General features: G+C 40.1%; 1 protein-coding gene across 1 annotated transcript in view; it reads left to right on the top strand.

Moving 5' to 3' along the window:
• Positions 1–16,000, top strand: part of RYBP (RING1 and YY1 binding protein) — a 73,821-nt gene extending 57,821 nt beyond the window's left edge. The window contains exons 3-5 of the mRNA XM_016941488.3: positions 11,176–11,352; positions 11,471–11,569; positions 11,972–16,000. Of these exons, the coding sequence (XP_016796977.1) occupies positions 11,176–11,352; positions 11,471–11,569; positions 11,972–12,224 (529 nt within the window). The 3' untranslated portion in view covers positions 12,225–16,000. The remainder of the gene's footprint in view (positions 1–11,175; positions 11,353–11,470; positions 11,570–11,971) is intronic.
• The last annotated feature ends 3,927 nt before the right edge of the window (positions 16,001–19,927 follow it).

The following is a 19,927-nucleotide window of genomic DNA, read 5'->3' as shown; positions in this document are numbered from 1 at the left end:
CTTCTTTATTCAAGTTTCTATTCGTCTGCAAATGTTTTCTGGTTATTCTGATAAATATTTCATCCATATGTAAAAAAATATGACCAACATTTTAAGTTCAGAGATCACTGTTTAAATTGACGTACGAATTGTCATCTACCTATGCCAATCTGTGCCCTCCCAGCCCCCAGAAAAACAAAACCATATTTATGGAGTTGAAGGAATTATCAAACCCAGTGCTAGTGTCTCTAGTAATAGATACAGGTAATTTTAGAGTCTTCTTCACCTTTATTAATATCTGATTTTTCAGCCATTTGACCAAGTAAATAAAGATACCCTAAAACTTTTCTTCCCTTACTCAAAAGCCATTTCCTTCCGTTACTGGAAATAAAGACCATGATTACCAGAAATGTTCGAGGTATAGATGGTATTGTCACAGTTGTGATTGTATAGGGACCATCAAATTGTCTTTCCATCTGGCAGGAGAAGAGTGATCACACATCTCAATACAGAGATAACATAGTATCAGTATACTCAGTGTTCTTGGGATTCCTCTCCCTATGTCCTACCCTTTTATAGCCTGGCCTACCAGTCAGAACAATGAACACATTGCAGATGTCTTGGGCAGGCATCTTTTGATAAAACTGATGAGAGAAGTTCTCTTTGTTTTAGATTGCCCTCCCATATTTGCAAAAATTTCTACTCCCTTATATTGTATTCCTGTAGTTAACGTTAGACATTAGCCCAGTGATTCTCACCTGGGAGTGATTTTTTCCTTCCAGGGAACATTTGGCAATGTCTAGAAGCAAATTTGGGTGTCACAACTTGAGAGAGTGTGGTACTGCTGGCGTCTAGTGGGCTGCTAAACATTCGCCAATGCATAGCACAGCCCCCACAACAAAGAACTAAGGGGCCCAAAATAATCAATAATGCTCAGATTGTGAACACTGCAGTTAGTGAAGTGTTGAGAGTCTTCTGAAGTGATAATGGGCTTCAAGAAAGTTTTTAATAACCAGTAATGTAATTTTTAATAACCAGTAATAACATTTTAAAGTATTAAAACCAATAAAGTTTTAATAACCAGTAATTATAATAGATCTCTTGACCATGAATGAATTTGTCAGGGCTGTTATTTTGTATTACTTAAGTTTTTGTTTTGTTTTAAAGGTTAGATTTGAGGGAAACCTTAAAAGTTTACCTTAGTTTAGTTGGAATCTTAATTTGATAGGTGAGGAAACTCACACCTGAGGAGGGCAGCTAGTTTAGTATTTGTTAGACTGTGGCTTATCTAGTAGCTTCTTTCTTTGATGAATTACTAATGCTTTTGTGTTTTGGAAGTACCCATGTTTGTGACATGAACTGTAATTTCAGAATCGTTAAATGCATTTTAAATAGGATCTTTGACAGCTTTAAAGTAATTTGCAGAGCAGATTGGATTGCTTTAGTGTAATGTTTCTTGGAGAAAGACTTGATTTGTCAAATTTATTTGCATCTGAAAATAGCATTTGCTTAGAGATTCTTAGTTTCTGGGATTCATCTTAATCATTGACATGGTTTAGAAGGTACATTTGTGTATCTTTTTTGGTGGGTGGGGGGGAAGGAGCAGTCATGTCTAAGTCACTAAACCAACAGTATGTAGTTTTAGAAGGTTTGTAAAAGCATGATGTTTATTTCGGACTTGAATGAGTTACTAAGAACATAAACTGCAAACTTGCCTGCACCTCAAGAACAAATACTTTATTTAAGTGTCTTTATTAAATACTCAATACAAGTGTCTGAGCTAAAGGAACCTTAGAGATCACTTACTCTAATCCTTTTATCAACAAAGAAATTGAAGTTTGGAGAGATTATCTAACTCATCCAAAGTCACAGACTTAGGGTTCCAAGATAATATGAAAGTGAAAAGGGGAGGTCTAGATATCTCTTCCACTAAAGGCCTGTGTCCCAGCTTGTGTGACAGGGCAGACCCCATGTAAGACAAAGGACCTCGCCAGAGGTCTGGGCTGTTGGAGTCTCTTGTGTTATTATCCCATCGGCCCCTTGGAAAATGAGCGTGTATCCACACACATCCAGAATACACAGCACTGTGCCTCTACATTTAGTAGGCACTGGGAGAAGTCTGTTGCATGAGTTTGAAAACGTAAGTCAAAATGCTAAAGGTGAAACTGAGATGGAGAGGAGATCGCATAAGCCAAAATGCCAGAGATAGAGTTGAGATGGGAGAGGAGATGGCACAAGAAATGTTACATCTCTGACGCAGAGAGTAGGGTTGGGTGTCCAGGTAGGCTTTGGTCCTTCCAAGGAGGCGGGTGAGGAGAGGTTTGCCTCTACCTCTCTTGTAGTTGCAGTACCAGCAGCTGCCGTGGTGCTCACACTGCCTCAAATGGGACAGTGATCCTACAGCACTACTAAACCAGATAATCAGCAAGCAAAAAAAGTCTTTTACCATAGAAGAAAGTTTATGTTGAAAATATGGAATGGAGGTATCAAAAAGAAATGTAACCATTTTCAAACAAAAGTCCATTTTCAAAACAATTTAGGAAATCTTTTTCTTTACGTGATAAATTGAACTAACACATTCTTTGTCAGTGGGCATGTTCTTTGGAGAAGGGCTGAGGGAGAGCTGAAGGGCTTATTTATTATGGGACATTTACTTAAAATATTTGAATAACCACGAATAAAATTTGTTATAGGCACCACAAGAGAGAGGAAATGGAAGGAAGCCAGCATTATAGTCTATGGCTTAAGTACTCGAAGCCCACTTTTAGAAAGTTGTTCTAGTTTTAAATAAGTTTAAGATTTTTCTTTATTCTCAAAATGTTTCCAGCAATTCGAGTCAATGCTGCTTTTCACCTTTTTTGTTTTGTTTTGTTTTGTTGAGGAAAAATTTAAGCCTGAGAAGTTACCTTCTCAAGACTGTCTCTTTCTTTGCCCGCGATGCAGTAGACTTGCACAGTCCAGTATTGGGCATGGTGCTGCGGTGGCCGTTTGCAAGCGTTTTGGTCAGAAGATCCCTTACATTTCATAAGAGTATTAATGACCCCAAGGAGCTTTTGTTCATCTTAGTTATATATATAGATACTTCCCGTATCAGAAATTAGAACTAAGAAATGTTTAAAACATGGAAATATACAAGCTGTCAGACCAATGACGTCAGATGTCATTGCTTTGGAAAGCTGCATTGTAAACTCTTGAAGAAAGGAAAATGAAAAGGCAAGTAATGTTTTAAAAGTATTGTGGAAATAGTTTTGTCTTGTAGATCCTCCTGGAAGGGTCTTGGGGACACCCAAGAGTCTCTGGATCAATACTTTGAGACCCACTGGGCTGAGATAACTGTCTGTTGCTGCCAGATTGGTTTATAAAATAGGTCTTTTGTTTCCAAAAATCAGAACCACTTTTAGTTCTTTTTATTTATTGAATATATGTTCCTGAGTTGCAGAAAAGTTACGGTGCTTTCACCTATTGGTGCTCAGGTAGTTAAAGTCTGTTTTCAGGGCATAAGAGACATTTTAATATCCAAAATGAAAATTTAAGGTGAAGGAGAACATTTCAGAATCTGCTGTTTATTAAGGTAAAGATACTTGTTAGTCGTGTGGAGCCAGTTATTTCTAACCAAGCAGTATCTGATGAGAGTTTGTGTAACACCATGTGTGGATATTTTACAATTGAAGTGCAGTGGCCTTCCATAAAGGCATCCTCTTTTAAAAGGGATTTCTGCAAAACCAAAATTCTCTCCGAAATATGCAGAAAAACTGGCAGCTATGTTAGTGAGGCTCCTTAGTGCTGCTGTTGCTGTTAGACAGCATAATTAACTTTAGGATGCTAACATATGCGAAGGATTTATGTCTCTAGAACCATTTCCCAGGGCAGACTTACCAGCTCCTTTCACTTGTAAATCTTTCCATTTGCCTTCCAGTATCTGAAGAAGGGTGGCAGACACATCTACGGCTGGAAAAGTAGTGCTTTGGAATGTATGTATTACTTTTACAGGGAATTGTCTTGTGGAATATCTCTCTACATGTCCTGTTGCAAGAGCTAAGTGAATGGTACCTAATTTTGTCCTCATTTCATCCTGACCTCAGCCCTGTGAAAATAGGTGTGGCCTCATTCTCATTTCAGGTAATTTACCTTAGCTCAGTAGCAGGTCTGGATAAAGTCCAAAGGCTGTCTTAACTCCAAAGTCTATACTCTTCCTTTATACTACTCTGTTTCCCTATTACCTGTGAAGATGACGGAAGGAAAGATCAGGGAGAAAGGGGATGACTTGAGTTTTGAAATTCTGATAGGATCAAATTTGAGGGAAGTTTTAGTTTTCTAATACAGAGCAGAGTGATTCTCTTGAGTCAAGGATGTATGTGGGAAAGAGTAACCTAGAATGGGACTAAGACCCCCTTCAGGTCACCTAGTAGCTCCTTGTAGATGGGTCGAAGGATTTGAGAAATTGAAGAAAAGTGTTTACATGAAAGAGGAAAGTACTGTTTAAGAAAAAAAAGAACTACAAAAAAACAATACTGTTTGGGAAGCAGAGGGAAATTAATAATGTCCTGCAATGTATGATCCTAGTAAAGTGACAGTTGAGTTTTTAATTATCCATATTATAATGATGGTTGGCTTCAGTCAAGTCATGAGGTCATATAGGTTCCTTGGTATATAAAAAATACAATGGAACAGACTGTATGGGTTAAGTGAACAGAAAACAAATTTTATTAATCATCAAAGCCAGAGACCAATAGTGTTTACTGGACAGTGCTGTTGGGATAAAACAACTCAGGTGCTTTCACACTTTAACACTGCTTTCCTTAGAAGTAAATACATATGTTGCCCAACTTAAAAATGGATTGTATTCCACAAACATATTTGCAATTTGGTTATTTACAACTTGGAATACATTATCGTAGACAAGTCCAGACAAAGATTTAGCCTCAGTATGTCTTTAACAAGGTACTTTTGCAAAGAAAAAAAAAAGTTGTGTTCAGTTTATAAAGCATTTTCACACATGTGGCCCACCTAGTTTCCTGCAATTGGATTTTACTACCATTCCTATTTTGTTTTTAGAATGTTTTAGTCAGCAGGTGTTAAAGAATAACAGCCGAGTTGTATACTTTGGTAGGTTCCAACCTGGGATATATGCATTTTGGGACATCAGTAATATAAAAATTCAGTCATTATTGGATGGGGTAAAATCTGTCCTAGCCAATCCAGTGCACATGTGTATGTCTGTACAGTGTACATGTATATGACCTTCTGGATGTAGGGACAGGAAAACAGGTCATGTGAGAAGGCTCCTTTTAATTACAGTATCGTAATGTGACCTGTCATAAAGAATCCTGATAAAGAGTACATTCAGTGGAGTGACTTGCCCAGAGTTGCTAAATTCTTTGAAGTTGCTAATTCTTAGACTAATAGATTGCCAAGGGAAGGAAGGGTTAGGGGGAACATAAAAGCAGCATATGAAGAACTCAAGGGCTCGATGTAAGCTGATTTGATGAAGACATTTTGTAGGTTGTAAGGAACTGTCTTAATTGTAAAGTACCTTTTGTTTGAGATGGATGGGTTTATTGCCTTAGTTCCACAACCCGTGGGTATTTTAATCGAAAAGTGAAATGCCAGGTGGAATTAAAAGTGAGCACAATGGACACATGATTGATAGTTTATGAAAAGCTGGACACATAATCAAGGAAAAGATACAATTTATTAGAGACTCTTCTTGCTCTTTATTGCCTGAATCACAAGAAGATGGCTTTGTCATCTCGTTGCTCGTTGTGGTAGCTGAGATCCAGAGAAGTATATGAGAAATGAGCAGTAAGATCTCAGGTTGCACAAGAGGAAAAGGAAAACAAGAGTAGTACACGGGGGAAATGCCTCTTTAAAAAATAACTGTTTTGCCTGTGCTCCCTGAAAGTGGTATCGGTACACATACCAAAGCAATCCTGAAAAGGTATCTTGTTTTCTGTTCTCATTTGTGCTCGTGTACATTTGAACTCTCTGAAGTTTTTCCTTTCCAGACACTAAGAATGCCCCAGATAAAGATCTGCTTCACTTTTTATAGAATGGACTCTTTTCTAAAATGTTAGCTGTTTAAATGCAAATAAATATTTTCATAGCACATTTTCACTTACATGCTACTAAAATGGCAACAATAAACCTGTAAAATAATATTTCAAGAAGACACCCTTTTCATAAGAAAATATAGTCGTGAAGAAGATACAAAAAGCTTGTTTGCTAAATTTATGAGGGAAACTGTGTTTACTATCTTGAATCTCTGGTCATTTTTTTTTTTTTTTTTTTGGAGATTGGTGGTGGCGGTGGTGATGATTGATTGGTTTTAATTTGAGACTTAGACACCAAAAGTTGTAGGCCATGGGCTCTGATCTAATATTTACCACTGTATTGTGAAGGTGTTTAACTGCTTATTTAACGTTAGTTGGGGAAACTTGAATGATCTCGGAGACTCAGACTGTCAGCTTTGTATTGAAGAAATGACTTGCCACAACATGTTGAAAGTTTTGCCCATTAAATGAGTGCTATTTACAGTGTGTTGTATGACACTTAGAAGACTTCATTAAGCAATGCGAATTTGTTGGAAGTCACTGTTTCTCACTGATCAGCAGTGTTAAATATCATAATATGGGTGTTCATTCCTTACAGAGAATGTTCTGAAGGCAGTGGAAAGCAAGGAAAACATTCTTGCCTGTTCCCTCTGCCCCCTTTTCTTTTCTTAAGGACAACCAAGTAGTCCCCTTCTTGCCAGAGTAAGGCACGGTGAGGCTAACAAAGGTGGCAGTGGTGTTCTCAGGGAGGAGTCTAGCTGAACTGTAACTTGGGGACCTGAGTTTTTCAATCCCTAGTACCCTCATCACCCTTTTCATCTCACGTTGCCACCCCTGACACACACGCAAGGCTGTACTCTCCAAAGGCATACCTGTAGAGTGTTTAAGGATACCTGAAGATAAGAGGAGTCCATGAAGAGTCCAGATGGAGCTGAACCTTGGATGAATTTCTTAACTCTTTCTGCTCCTCAGTCTTCCTAATTTGTAAAATGGAGATGACAGTTCCTCCTTGAGGGGAGGTTGTGCTGACTCTGACTTCTTGATGTGCCTGTCCTGTGATAGCTTTGAAAAGGTTCTACCTGTCTCCCATGTTGGGTACATTTGTAAAGTTGAACCAACCTGGAGAGCCTGGCACAGCATCCCAGGAGTGGAATGTGGGAGTGTGCATAGCTCTCAATGGAAATTGGACTTTCTCATTCTTCCACTTGCCATGCAGCGAAGAGAGTATTAGCCCAGAAGTGGGGAGGGGACAGATTTCAAGAGCTGCCAGAACAGCTCTGATGGTGCAGTATCTTTATATGGGAGGGCTCAGCCTGGTCGCCCTTGTATTTTTCTTTTCCTTCGCCTTCCAAAAGGTGAATTTCCCTACCTCATCCCCTGCCCCCCAACTCTAGGAGTACTGTGGCATTTATTGGGAGAACTAGTTTGAAAAAGCAGTTATGCTAATTAAGACGATAAATGCTCACTTGTTGTTGAGGGGTTTGGGTGGGGAAGGGGGGCAAGTGATGGTTTAAGAGTTAGGTTGTCATTTAAGGACACATAGAAGACATTCAGAACACAGCAGTAGTTTTCAAACAACACAGGTAGTTTAGCAGATGCCCCATTTTTCTTGGTAATAACCAGATCCCAAATAGTCTTGCGGCCTTTTCATTTGTGAAGTTTTGGTTTGTTGACCAACAGAGGGAGAAACACTTCACCGTACTAGTCAAACATTTTCTTAGGAGCAAGTGAGACAGTCACCCAGTTGTGCTTATATGTTGCATTTTAGGAGGACTTATGGCTGAAATTTACCTTTTGTACATACAGACTTCATCCTGTAGATACCAGATTGTGTTGCATGCACTGAAGAATTCTGAGCATGCATTTGCTGAACTGTTGAATGATAGCAGTGGCAGAACCATCCAGAGGGCACCTTACATGTTGTCTACAGTGTGCCAATAAATAGTCCTGGCAGACGGGCCGTGTTTTAGGGAATAAGTCATTTTGGATAAGCATGATCTCTGGGTAATGGAGACCTGCTTCTTTTAGGCATACTATATTCATGCTATTAAGGGTAATTTGTGAGATGCGAGTAAATTTCCTTTTCTCTCTCTGTTCATCACTTGCTCTCTTTTCTCCTATACTGTCCAAACCAGGCACTGCTTTCGATCTCCGTGGTTCATTTAATCTCTTTTCTGATTTCTCATTTCCAAATTCTGCTCACGACCCCTACACTACCTCTGCCACATTGCCTGCCTCCCTGTGAAGGGAGAGGCCAACTGAGAGAACGTCCTCAGATTGTCATCTTTCTAGTAAAAATGTCACTTTATCTTTACCTAGCATCTCTCTTATGTCTCAGCAGAAAGTGTCCCCATTTCTTTCCCCAGGACTTCTGTTTGAATGTGTTCTTTCTCTCCCTTTGACCAGTCATTTAACCTCTCTGTCTTGCATGCCCTCTATCGTTCTCCCTTTTTGATTGTACAGCATCATCCAAGACCCTATTTCCTACAGAAATTCTTCTCAGTTTGCTTGGGTAATAAGCAGAGCAATCTCTTAACTCAGCACCACAGTTCTAAGGAAGAGCTCCTGTGCTCTTCGTCTGACAACCTTCAGGCTCTTAATTCTTGCCGCCCTGATCCCACATAGCCTGCTCTCCTAAAAGTCACCAGCGACCTCGATTTCCAAAGCTTGGGCCCTCTTCTCAATTTGCATCCTACTTTGTCTTTCTCTGCAGTGTTCATTTATTCATCCAGTAGACAATTTTATTGAGTACCTAGCACTGCTTAATGCCACGATGACAAAGATGATAAATGTGGTCTTTGCTATGGAGTAGTACACAGTTGATTGACAGTTACAGTGTAATGTGATAAGTGACAACTTTTATAGGTTGTCCTGGAGTAAGGTAGGCTCCTCCGTCTCAAGATTGGATGGGCCTGGTGATTAGGCTGAGATTTCTCTGGGGCCAAGCACTTGGCTTACCTTTGATTCTCTCTGTGTTTAGGATAGTCTTAAATTGGTGTTCAGCTGTCCTCTCTTGTTCTTGGATCAGATTTCTCTGGCGTAAAGTACCCATACTGGCTTAATTGAAACTCTTCATCAGGGTGTAGTTTCTCATAAAGTTTGAGTGGTTTATTCACATTATTAACTCTGGCTACATTATTTCATTTTAACACCTAAATATTGGTTAATGTATGGTAGTTTATTTTAGCACTAATTTAAACTGTTTGGTAATCCCTCTAGACATCTAATCTGTGGCCCCAGTGAGTGCATGTGCAATGTTTTGTAGCGGTCATTTTTTTTTAAGTATTAACACAATCATACTTCCTCTTTAAAAGGAGTAAAATGTGTTAGAATGGCTACTGCTGCTGTTAGAATCTGTGAAAAAGGGAAAGTCACCTTTCACCTAGGGGGTCCTGTGTGTTTCTTGGAAGAGAGGGGCTTAGAGTAAGTACATGCCCCTTCTCCAGGGTGCTTTCACATGTGTTTGAATCAATCCCTTGTCACTTGTGATCCAGGCTCAGGTAATACAAGGTTTCGTGGTATGCCATCCCATGACCAAAACTTGTATTGCTAGAGGCCATGACCAGTACTGAAACACTCAGAATATACCCAGTTCAATGCTCAGATTAACTTTGATACTGTCGTGGCATAAGCATCTGTCCCTACCTCTCCTGCGTCACCTGTCAGCTGTATCATAGCCACTGCCCAAGAGGTGCTCCAGTAACCACACTTAGCTTAGGGAGCCAGCATATCATGCACCTAGTGACTCTCATTTTGTTTCCTGGTAAAGAATAGCAACATTGGCCAGGTGCAGTGGTTCACACCATATTACCCAAGCACTTTGGGAGGCCGAGGCGGGTGGATCGGGAGTTCGAGACCAGCCTGGCCAACATGGTGAAACCCCGTCTTTACTAAAAATACAAAAATAGCCAGGTATGATGGCAGGCGCCTGCAGTCCAACCAAGCTACTCAGGAGGCTGAGTCAGGAGAATCGCTCAAACCTGGAAGGTGGAGGTTGTAGTGAGCCAAGATCGTGCCACTGCATTCCAGCCTGGGCAACAGAGTGAGACTGTCTCAAAACAAAAAAGAATAGCAGCATTAGGTAAGAATGCAGCAGCTTTGTTTTGGGTTTTGTTTTTAGATTTTTGTTTTCTAATCCTCCACCGCTGACTCTCCCATTGATGAGTCAGACTTGGTCTGTCCAGTTATTTTTCTCCAGTCCATTTCTCCATCCTGGGGAATTGGAGAGGGAGCTGTCGGTTCTGAAGGGGACTATTACATTGTGGCAGCCAGTTGTTTTACTTTGTTAATGAACCATTTGTATATTTGTTTTCCATCTTAAACTTGGAGAGTTTATTATATTGTAAATGTCTATCTAGATGGGAATGTCTTGGAGAGTTAATATTATGTAGAAATAAAGCATAGGCATTCCTGTCTCCCTTTCTCATTTAGGGCTGTGAATGGTCATGCATTGTGAAAGTGTTTGGCATCTCTTAGAATTTGTGAACAATAGTGCTAAGAGCCAGTGTCAGTTGGAGATTGGCACAGACATAATGGTTTATGGCACAATGAATGTGTCACTTGTGTATGATTTTTTTATAGTGACTTTCAGTCTTCACTCCCTTGGGAGCTAGTATGAGCCATAGTTACCTTTATTGCTCTCTATGTGTTGTCTGTGCCAATCACAGAGCTGCAGGGGAGCAGAACAAGTTGGAATAATTAGATTGAGGAGTGAATGTCACACTTCTAATTTCATTCTCTTTTCAAGGGATTACCAGTGTCCATTTAATAAAATGAGATTAACCCTCTGCAGCAGGAGTACTTGAAAGCTGTCAGTCAGTATAATCTTGACGGCTTGAAAGAAGTAGTGTTCTCAGCACTCTTAGAAACACTGTCATGTTTTATTGGCTCAAAAACTATTTTACTGCACAGGGATGTGTATGTTAGTGTTATCACATGTGAATGTATCATTTCCTTTGAAAAAGGAAAAGTTTAGTATCCATACTAAATAATCCATACAAAATAATGCAGAAATAACATGAACCTTATAATTTAGTTTTGAGTTGGCAGATATCAGTAATAAAATACCCAAGGAATGTGAGACCAGATAAAAATGTTTTAAAAATTTATAAAGCAAATAGTGATATATATTTTTTGAACATTTCAGAAAACCTCGGATCAATTCTCAGCTGGTGGCACAACAAGTGGCACAACAGTATGCCACCCCACCACCCCCTAAAAAGGAGAAGAAGGAGAAAGTTGAAAAGCAGGACAAAGAGAAACCTGAGAAAGACAAGGAAATTAGTCCTAGTGTTACCAAGAAAAATACCAACAAGAAAACCAAGTAAGTTTCTGGTTAACTAAGTACAGGATATTACTTTGCAAGTGAATTCAAGATATCTTCTAAATGCCTGTTTTTTTTTTGTTTGTTTGTTTGTTTGTTTTGTATCTCCCTCATTTAGACCAAAGTCTGACATTCTGAAAGATCCTCCTAGTGAAGCAAACAGCATACAGTCTGCAAATGCTACAACAAAGACCAGCGAAACAAATCACACCTCAAGGTACTTGGAAACTAGAATGACATACTAAATCACTGCTCTGATTTACTTAATCGTAATCATGAATCCAGGGTGGTTTTGTGCCTTGGGTTTGTAGGCTAAGAAGGTGAAGAGCTAAGTATGGGTGGGGCTGGTGACTTTTTCTCTTTTTTAAATACTGTGGCCAGAACAGGAAACAGATAATAGTAATTTTACATTGGTCCCAAGCTTTGCTATCCGTGCTTGTTGGATTATTGCTAAAACTGAGTAGCACACTCTGTAGTCGGCTTTGGCATGTGTGGTAGGCAGTTCGGATTCATTGCCACAGTGTCATGAAGTCTTGTGCGTATTGATGATATTCTGCCAGAAGCTGTTTTTGATCCATAACTTACTTAATTGGCTCTTCCCCTGTGGTGTTGCTTCTAGGCCCCGGCTGAAAAACGTGGACAGGAGCACTGCACAGCAGTTGGCAGTAACTGTGGGCAACGTCACCGTCATTATCACAGACTTTAAGGAAAAGACTCGCTCCTCATCGACATCCTCATCCACAGTGACCTCCAGTGCAGGGTCAGAACAGCAGAACCAGAGCAGCTCGGGGTCAGAGAGCACAGACAAGGGCTCCTCCCGTTCCTCCACGCCAAAGGGCGACATGTCAGCAGTCAATGATGAATCTTTCTGAAATTGCACATGGAATTGTGAAAACTATGAATCAGGGTATGAAATTCAAAACCTCCACCTGCCCATGCTGCTTGCATCCCTGGAGAATCTTCTGTGGACATCGACCTCTTAGTGATGCTGCCAGGATAATTTCTGCTTGCCATGGGCATCTGGCCACCAAGGAATTTCGCACCCTGACGATTACTCTTGACACTTTTATGTATTCCATTGTTTTATATGATTTTCCTAACAATCATTTATAATTGGATGTGCTCCTGAATCTACTTTTTATAAAAAAAAAAAAAAAAATCTGCTGTGCACAATTTTCCATGTACATTACAACTGGTTTTTTGTTTTTGTTTTGTTGCCGGGGGGGAGGGCTGGGAGGGGGAGGGAACTTTTATTTATTGTGTTCACAAACTCCATCCTTTCAGCATATCCTTTTAAGTTTAGTTCTTTCTTCCAGTTATACTATGTACTATCAGTTTTGATACAACTATATATATATAAATATAAAATTATATATAAAGGGTTATTTGAAACCAATCCATGGCAACGCTGGTGCTTGATACACTGTGAAGTGAATACAACATTGAACAGTTACAGATCTGGGACAGTCCCTTCTATGAAAGTGCTGAAATTTAATTAAAACCAGTCTTACATGAAGTATGTTCCAATCCATGTGGGAACTTGACTCATCTGTCTAAAGAGTACTGGACGATATAAAAATATATATTTTTTAAACAATGTGATCTCAAATTTAAAGACTGCTCCAGATAGCCTGCATTTGCAATGGAATAACTGACAAATCACAAGTGGTTTAGTTGGGGAGGGCTTTGATCATTCAAAAGTAACTAAAGTAGCTCCAGAATGCCAAGTATTCGTGTAAATTACGGTTACATGTTATCATTTGCTGTTCTTACATAAGCACTCATGAAAATATGGTATTCTGTAACTCGAATTCCATCCATTTTCCAGACCTCTACTCATGTCTGAGGTAAATCTAGAAATTGTCTTAGTTTTAGGATTGAAACAGTCTATAAACTGTATTTTTGGTCCATCCAGGAAGCTAGTCCCTTGTTTCTACTTTCTACATGACATTGCAGTGGTGGTTTCTGTAATTAAAATTTGTTTGCCTCATGTCCCTTTGTCTGATAAACCTTCACTCTACCGATTCAGTTGTGAGCATTCTTTTTTTCCTTCTCAAAACCTACTGTGATTTGTTTTACTGAACAAAGGTTATCAACCACACATCCAGTCCTGACATGGAGCTTTTCAGTGTTTGGAGACATTTCTCAATCCCCTGCTGTGGTAGGAACTCCAGTGGTGAACGGCTTGCGCGCCTGCAGCCAGAGTTGCAGGGAAAGCTCGTACTTGCGAGCAGCATGTAATCTTTTTTCTTCCTGGACATAAAGATAGCTTGAGTAAACTGTTCTATTTCATTCTCTTCACTCTTTTTACTGTCTTGCAAAAAAGAAAAAAATAATAATAATCAAAGACCACTAATAAGATTCCACCTCTCCTTATTAAAATAATTTTTTAAAATTTTGTTTTGCTTTTGTTTGGATGTGGGGTCTCTCTTCTATTTGACTTTTACATTTAGATACAGAGTTTGTAGTACTTCAGAGACATTTCAAGCATGAGAATTTGAGGTTACCTCTCTTTATTTGACCTTTAGGGACTCATGGGAGGGCAGCCTGATTTGTAATGAAGCACCACATTTTGGTGTTAAAAACCTGGTTTGCTTAATAATAGCAGTAATTTCTGTCTGTGGAGGCAACAAATAAAAAAATTAACAGCTTGAATTGAGTAGCCAACAGGAAAGGTTCCTTTCACATTTACATTAAAACTATTCTGTAGTCACTAATGTACCATAATTTAAATACTTTTCTCAAAGGTATAGATTATAAAGCAGTGCCATTTGTTGCTGTGGTCCTATTCTCAAATGCATGGACAGTGTTCCCCCCTTTTTAAAATAATGCTTGTGTCTGGGATGCAAGCAATGCTTATCTTTTTAAATACATTTTTAAAGTATTTATTAATGAACCAAAGGAAATCAGATGCTTTCTATAAGCATCAGAATATATAATACATAGTGATTTGACTATGAATTTTAAATCCACATTTTAATATTAGTGGGATATTGCAAAGACATTCCTTCTAAAGTTTTAATATTCCTTTTATTAAGGGTCTCAGGGAGGGTAAATTAGTCAGCCATATTTATTTTCCAGAGGTTTAAGAAATTGCTGTTTTTAACTTTTTGAAAAAACTTAAATGCCACCAAACTCATGTAGGTTGCACTGCTTTTTGAACCAATAACTGTTGGTATGCACTTTGTTCAGACACACTGTGTACTTTTTCAAAAACTAGTTTCATGTAAAGTGATTGGACCCCATAGATTCGTGGAAAAAGCTGATTAACCAGCTACTCATAGGCTGCTAATTCATTCATGCCAATGTTTTGGTTTTTCAGTTTTGCCTCCGTGATAAATTAAAGAATGGGGAGGGGTGAAGGAAGGGGAAGAAGATTGCTTTAGAACAAGTGGCATGAAATTACCATCTTTGTAGAAACCGCAGCTAACAGTGGGAGTTATCTAAGCAATCAGATGTTACAGGGCCAGCCCTTTAGCTGCTGTGGTGTATTCTGTTGGGTAGTGAGGTAGTAGGTACTTTATAGACTTTTAATTTTGGAAATTGATGACATCCCTCAGGCATGTATTCTGGAAATGGAATTCCTGTAACTTCCTGTGTCTGCAGTATGCCCTACAATTAGTAGGCAGCGTGTAAAAACACTAGTGTAGATTATAAAGATATACATTAAAAGAGGACCAGAAATACTTGGTATTCAGTGGCACAGAAAGCAGGTTAAACAAACAAAAAGCACAGTGTTATGCTTGCAAGTTTCCATTTGTTTTAATACCACGCAATCTTTCACACTCGTGCGTGTGCGCGCACACAGAGCTTACCTGACTTGCTCTGCTTGAGTCATGCAGTTACAAAAAAAAAGACATCTTGACACCCACACAATATTCTAATCAAAACCTTTCAGTTTCAATCTGGATATTTAAAAACATTGGCAGAAGCTTCTGTGAGTTTAGTTCCACTAAGATGTTTCACCTGCCTTATCAAGACCATTCTCAGTCTACTTTTTTAAGCTACCGTATCTTAAATTATTGAAAATTTATTAATTGCTGAATATATAATAACCTTTGCTTGTATGTAACCGAAAATGGTTTAAGAGCCAACATTTAGAGTATGACAATGGAGCTGAACAGTTTTTAATGCGCAAGCAGTTCTGTTCTTGTGTATGACTTGTAACCTTAATTTACTGTGTAAAGATGGTTACATTATTTCCTTAGCTTTGTTTGTTGGAGACAAATAGAGAATGCTTGTTAAGTATGTCAAAACAATCTTATCTTGTGAATTTTTGTTAATGTATTATACGAGCTATATTTTTCATTTGCCCAGAAAGACAGCTTGTATAACGCTTTTGGAAGTTTCTGCTCTGTAATGTCTTTAGAGCTGACAGTCTGTTAGGTTTGTTTTTTTCTTCATGCTAAAGTGTCAGTTGGTGGTTTTGTGAACTGGTCAAAAATTCACAGGTCTTAAATGTTTTGGGGGAAATTTATATTGGACACTGCTCTTTGTCTAGCAAATAAAAGATGTTAATATATTCCTGTTACTGGCATGTGCACGACTATGTTATTAGAAGCCACTTTATCATTTTCCTGCTTTAAATAGAAATGTCTATTTATGAATTCTGCTTGTAGTTTTTTCACAAATAAAATAGTAAAATTTACATTGGAAATCTTTATTTTTGTGTGTATAGATTTTAGCCTTTAGAATAATAGTTAATTTTTAATCTGTGGCATATTTCCAATGTGAATAGGAAGCTCACTTTGTATTTTAGAACTTGTTTATCAGAAGCTGAAATAGCTGGGTATCTTAAGTACATACCTCAAAGATGCAAAAGGAGACATAATGGGGCAAAAGAATCACCAAAATTTGAAAGAAAATGAACTGTCTCCTAAGTGTAACCTTTGAGATAGATTGCAATGATGGAAGGAAATGGGATTTAAGGAAAGAAAATGGAGATGATGCTAAAATTTGCTAATTGAGGACTGAAAATCCTCAAAAGACAACCCCTGTTTCTGGCCAACTGGATTTAGGTCAACTATGTCTCAGAGATGTGAATAAAGTGTGTTACTAACCTAAAAGCCACACAAGCTCACTTATTGCCCCATGCGAGGGAGACTCCTGCCTGCTGCTGCAGGTGCTGAGGCATACCAGTCTATAACCTTCCAAAGAATTAAGAAACCACTTAAAACATGTCAAGATCCATCCCCGATTATTTTGTCCTGGATCTGCACCTGAACTAGCACTGGAAGGAAGAGAGTGTAAATAGCGCAGGATGTTGAGTTGAAAATGGGTCTGTTCTGATAAAACAGCAAGTTCCATTCTTCGTCCTCATTTTTTAGTACTGAACGTGACCCAAGTTTGGCCCCTCAGAAGTCTTGGAAAGGATCTGGAAGGGTTGAAGGACAGGGATTGGATGGGGTCTCTCATGTTTCCCACAGGCCATTTTGGATACAGACGTGCGATCTGCTAACCCCATTCCCCTCTGCTTGCTTTTGTGCCTGAGGAGTTCACTGTGAGGGCCCCCACTGCTGGTGGCACTGGTACCATCCTTTGGAGGAGGATGGGAATTGTCTCCCATACCAGGTGTGGACCAAAGCAAGCACTTGGTCTTTACAGGGGAGGCACAAGGAAGAGTCGTTTCTTTCCAGTTGTGTGGACGGAAAGGGAGGCAAAAAGGTTTTCTCTAATCCTCAGCCAAACTCTAGTGTTAACACCAAGTGTCCAGATCCCCGTTGAGAAATCCCATGGCTAGAGTGTGACAGGATCATGGAAGCAGCTCTTGCTCAATTATTCTTGATCAAGGGTGGAATGACGACTTCAGCCAGCAAGGGCCCAGGCTTGTGCTCTCTGATTTCATAGCCATACGGCGTGGAAATGGAAACCAGCCAGACTCCACCTTGGGCAGTGAAGAGAACATAAGGGACGTCCAGGAGGCCCTTGGTCTAGCACGCCCCTGACCTCCCAGCGGTTCTGGAAGGCCACTCCTAACCCTTCAAACCATAGCAAGGAAGGTTAGAGCTATCTTTGGGTTAGGATCAAAACTCGAGAAGGTTCTGTTTGCTAACCACTGAAGGAAGCCCACGGCCTGTCTTTAGGGCTTCTGTCAGGAGAGTACAATGGACATAGACAACTAGATACTGCAGGAGGGCTCTAATTTTCTCAGACAGGATCCTAGGATGTGTCTGGAAGCCTGGGGAGTGAAGGTAGACATGCAGGTGTGATGTTCTGCCTGATAGTGCCTCTCTCCAGGCATTAACTACAAGGCTGGGTGGGGGCTTACTGTAAGGCATCGAGTCCCTAAGCATTTATACAGTCCCAATTGTGCATCAGTGCAGTGCTGGTTATAACAGGGAAGAATTTGTGGAGGGGAGGGCACAGGCTGAAATTGGCCCATTCCTACACATGCTCTTGACCTAGACCTAGAGTAAGTGACATTAACACCAACCGTCCCCCTACCCACCTCCAGCTTGTGCCAGACATCACTAATCAGTCACAGCGCTTCTTTCCAGCTGAATCCAGACTCAGAATCCTCATTAGAGCTCATTGTTAGCACGTCTTCCTGAAGTGCAACCCATTTGCCATTCCTTCCCTGGACGAAACCCACCCCAAACAACTGGGAAACCCTTCAAGGCAGTTTTTAATCAACACTTCAATTGTGGAACTACATGAATCCAAGAAGGCCAGCTGAGAAGCTCGGAGGAGTCAGGAAGGAAGAAAACTAAATATCCAACACCCAACTCTTCAAAGAGTTCAACTTCCTGTTCAAAACAGGGTCAGACCAGGGGATTCTTAGTGAGGCCAGTGATGAGCACTGTAACTTTAAATGCAGCCCTGAACCCCAGACCTGAAGGCCTGCCAGTGTCTTACCCTACAGGCCAGACCGGGACCTACTTGCCCAAGCTGTCCTACTGGTTCTGTCAACCGGGGACTCTCAAATAACAGAGTAGAACACCACATGGATATGATTCCTGGAAACCACAGAACTAGGTGAGACTCCTACCTCTGACTGCCTGGATGTCCTTGGGCAAGTCAGCTGACCGGGCCATTTCCCTCAGTTGTCAAGTAGGGATTAGAGGTGTATGTGCTCCTACTGTGTTCTCTGCTCCAAGGAATCATGGCGCAGTGCTCCCAGAGGTGGGTTGTGTGTTATCATGTTTTTAACAACGGGAAGCAAAAACTTTATGTGAACTTTCATTCTGATGCTTCACTGATGACACCGGAAATGAAGATAATTTGTTTTGTGATTGTTTTATTGTGTTTTCAAGTTTTAATTCATGAATTTTCCTGTACTAAAACAAAGAGCAAAGTTGGTTAAAGCCTGCATGTAAATAAAGTCCAGTGGGATTTTTGACACCTGCTTGATGTTTCTATGTCTACAAACAGTGTTGTAATGAATACGGCCTTTCATCATTAAACATTCGATTTTTTAAAAATGACGTTTACTGTCCTGTTATTATTGAAAAGGTAAAAGTTGAAACTTGATGGAAGAAGTAGAGATGTGCACGGCACCTGCTGTGATCACACTGTAGAAGCTTACTAAGCATTAGTTGCTGGATTGTGCATAAATAACATGTATACGTACACACATGTATATCTTCTTAATTGAGAATGGGATTCTTTTCATTGGTGCATAAATGCCACAGGCTTCTTGCACAGAGAAGTTTGAGGTACAAACCCCTAGATCTGCCACAAACATACTCATGGTGTGAATTCTAGATGAGAATCATTTCTTCAGCCTGAGTAATTCGGCCATCAGAGCAGCACCAGAATGAGGAGCACTCGGTGTCTGGGAGCCAGGCAGATTTATAAATTGTATTCATTGCCTCTTCACATTAAAAGGAATTTGTACCCGTTTGGAGAAGTCTCCAATAGAGTTATCTTATTGGTTGGAATTATAGCAATCTAGAAAATGTGTGAATCCAAGGCATTCCCAAGAGGCAGAAACCTCTAATAAATTATACTGTGAAGTTCCAAGCAACTCCTGCTTATAGAAATCACCCTGACAATGCACACGAAGGCAGCAAACAAATAGGGGAATAAGAGGGAGAATTGCAAGTGGCTTCCATTCATCTTAGAACAATCAGCGGCCTCCGGCGCTGTTAATGCCATTAATCGTGTCGTGGTGTCGCATGTGGCCTGTGCTGGCCGGCAAGATGGGGACCACTTTGGTGGGCTGCTGAGCAGAGGCAGGAATGCCAACACCCCAGCTGGGCTCGCCCCTCTTCTGCAGAGATTGATAAATCCCGAGTGGGAGCTTAGGCCTAGATGAGACTGAGTGAACTGGAAATGGAGACACATGTGAGTAGAAGTGGTGGGACCAACAGTTCACTCTACAACCTTTGTTTATGTTCCCAGCCCTCTGACCGTTATTCATTAGTGGTTTGTTTTTTGGTTTTTTTGTTTTTCTTGTTTTCTGAGATGGAGTTTTGCTCTTGTTGCCCAGGCTGGAGTGCAATGGGGCAATCTTGGCTCACAGCAACCTCCACCTCCTGGGTACAAGGGATTCTCCTGCCTCAGCCCTCCAAATAGGTGGGATTAAAGGTATGTGCCACCACGCCCAGCTAATTTTTTGGATTTAGCAGAGACA

Source organism: Pan troglodytes, chromosome 2, assembly GCF_028858775.2.
Source record: "Pan troglodytes isolate AG18354 chromosome 2, NHGRI_mPanTro3-v2.0_pri, whole genome shotgun sequence".
Classification (NCBI taxonomy): Eukaryota; Metazoa; Chordata; class Mammalia; order Primates; family Hominidae; genus Pan; species Pan troglodytes.
This window is presented reverse-complemented; position numbering and strand designations above follow the sequence as displayed.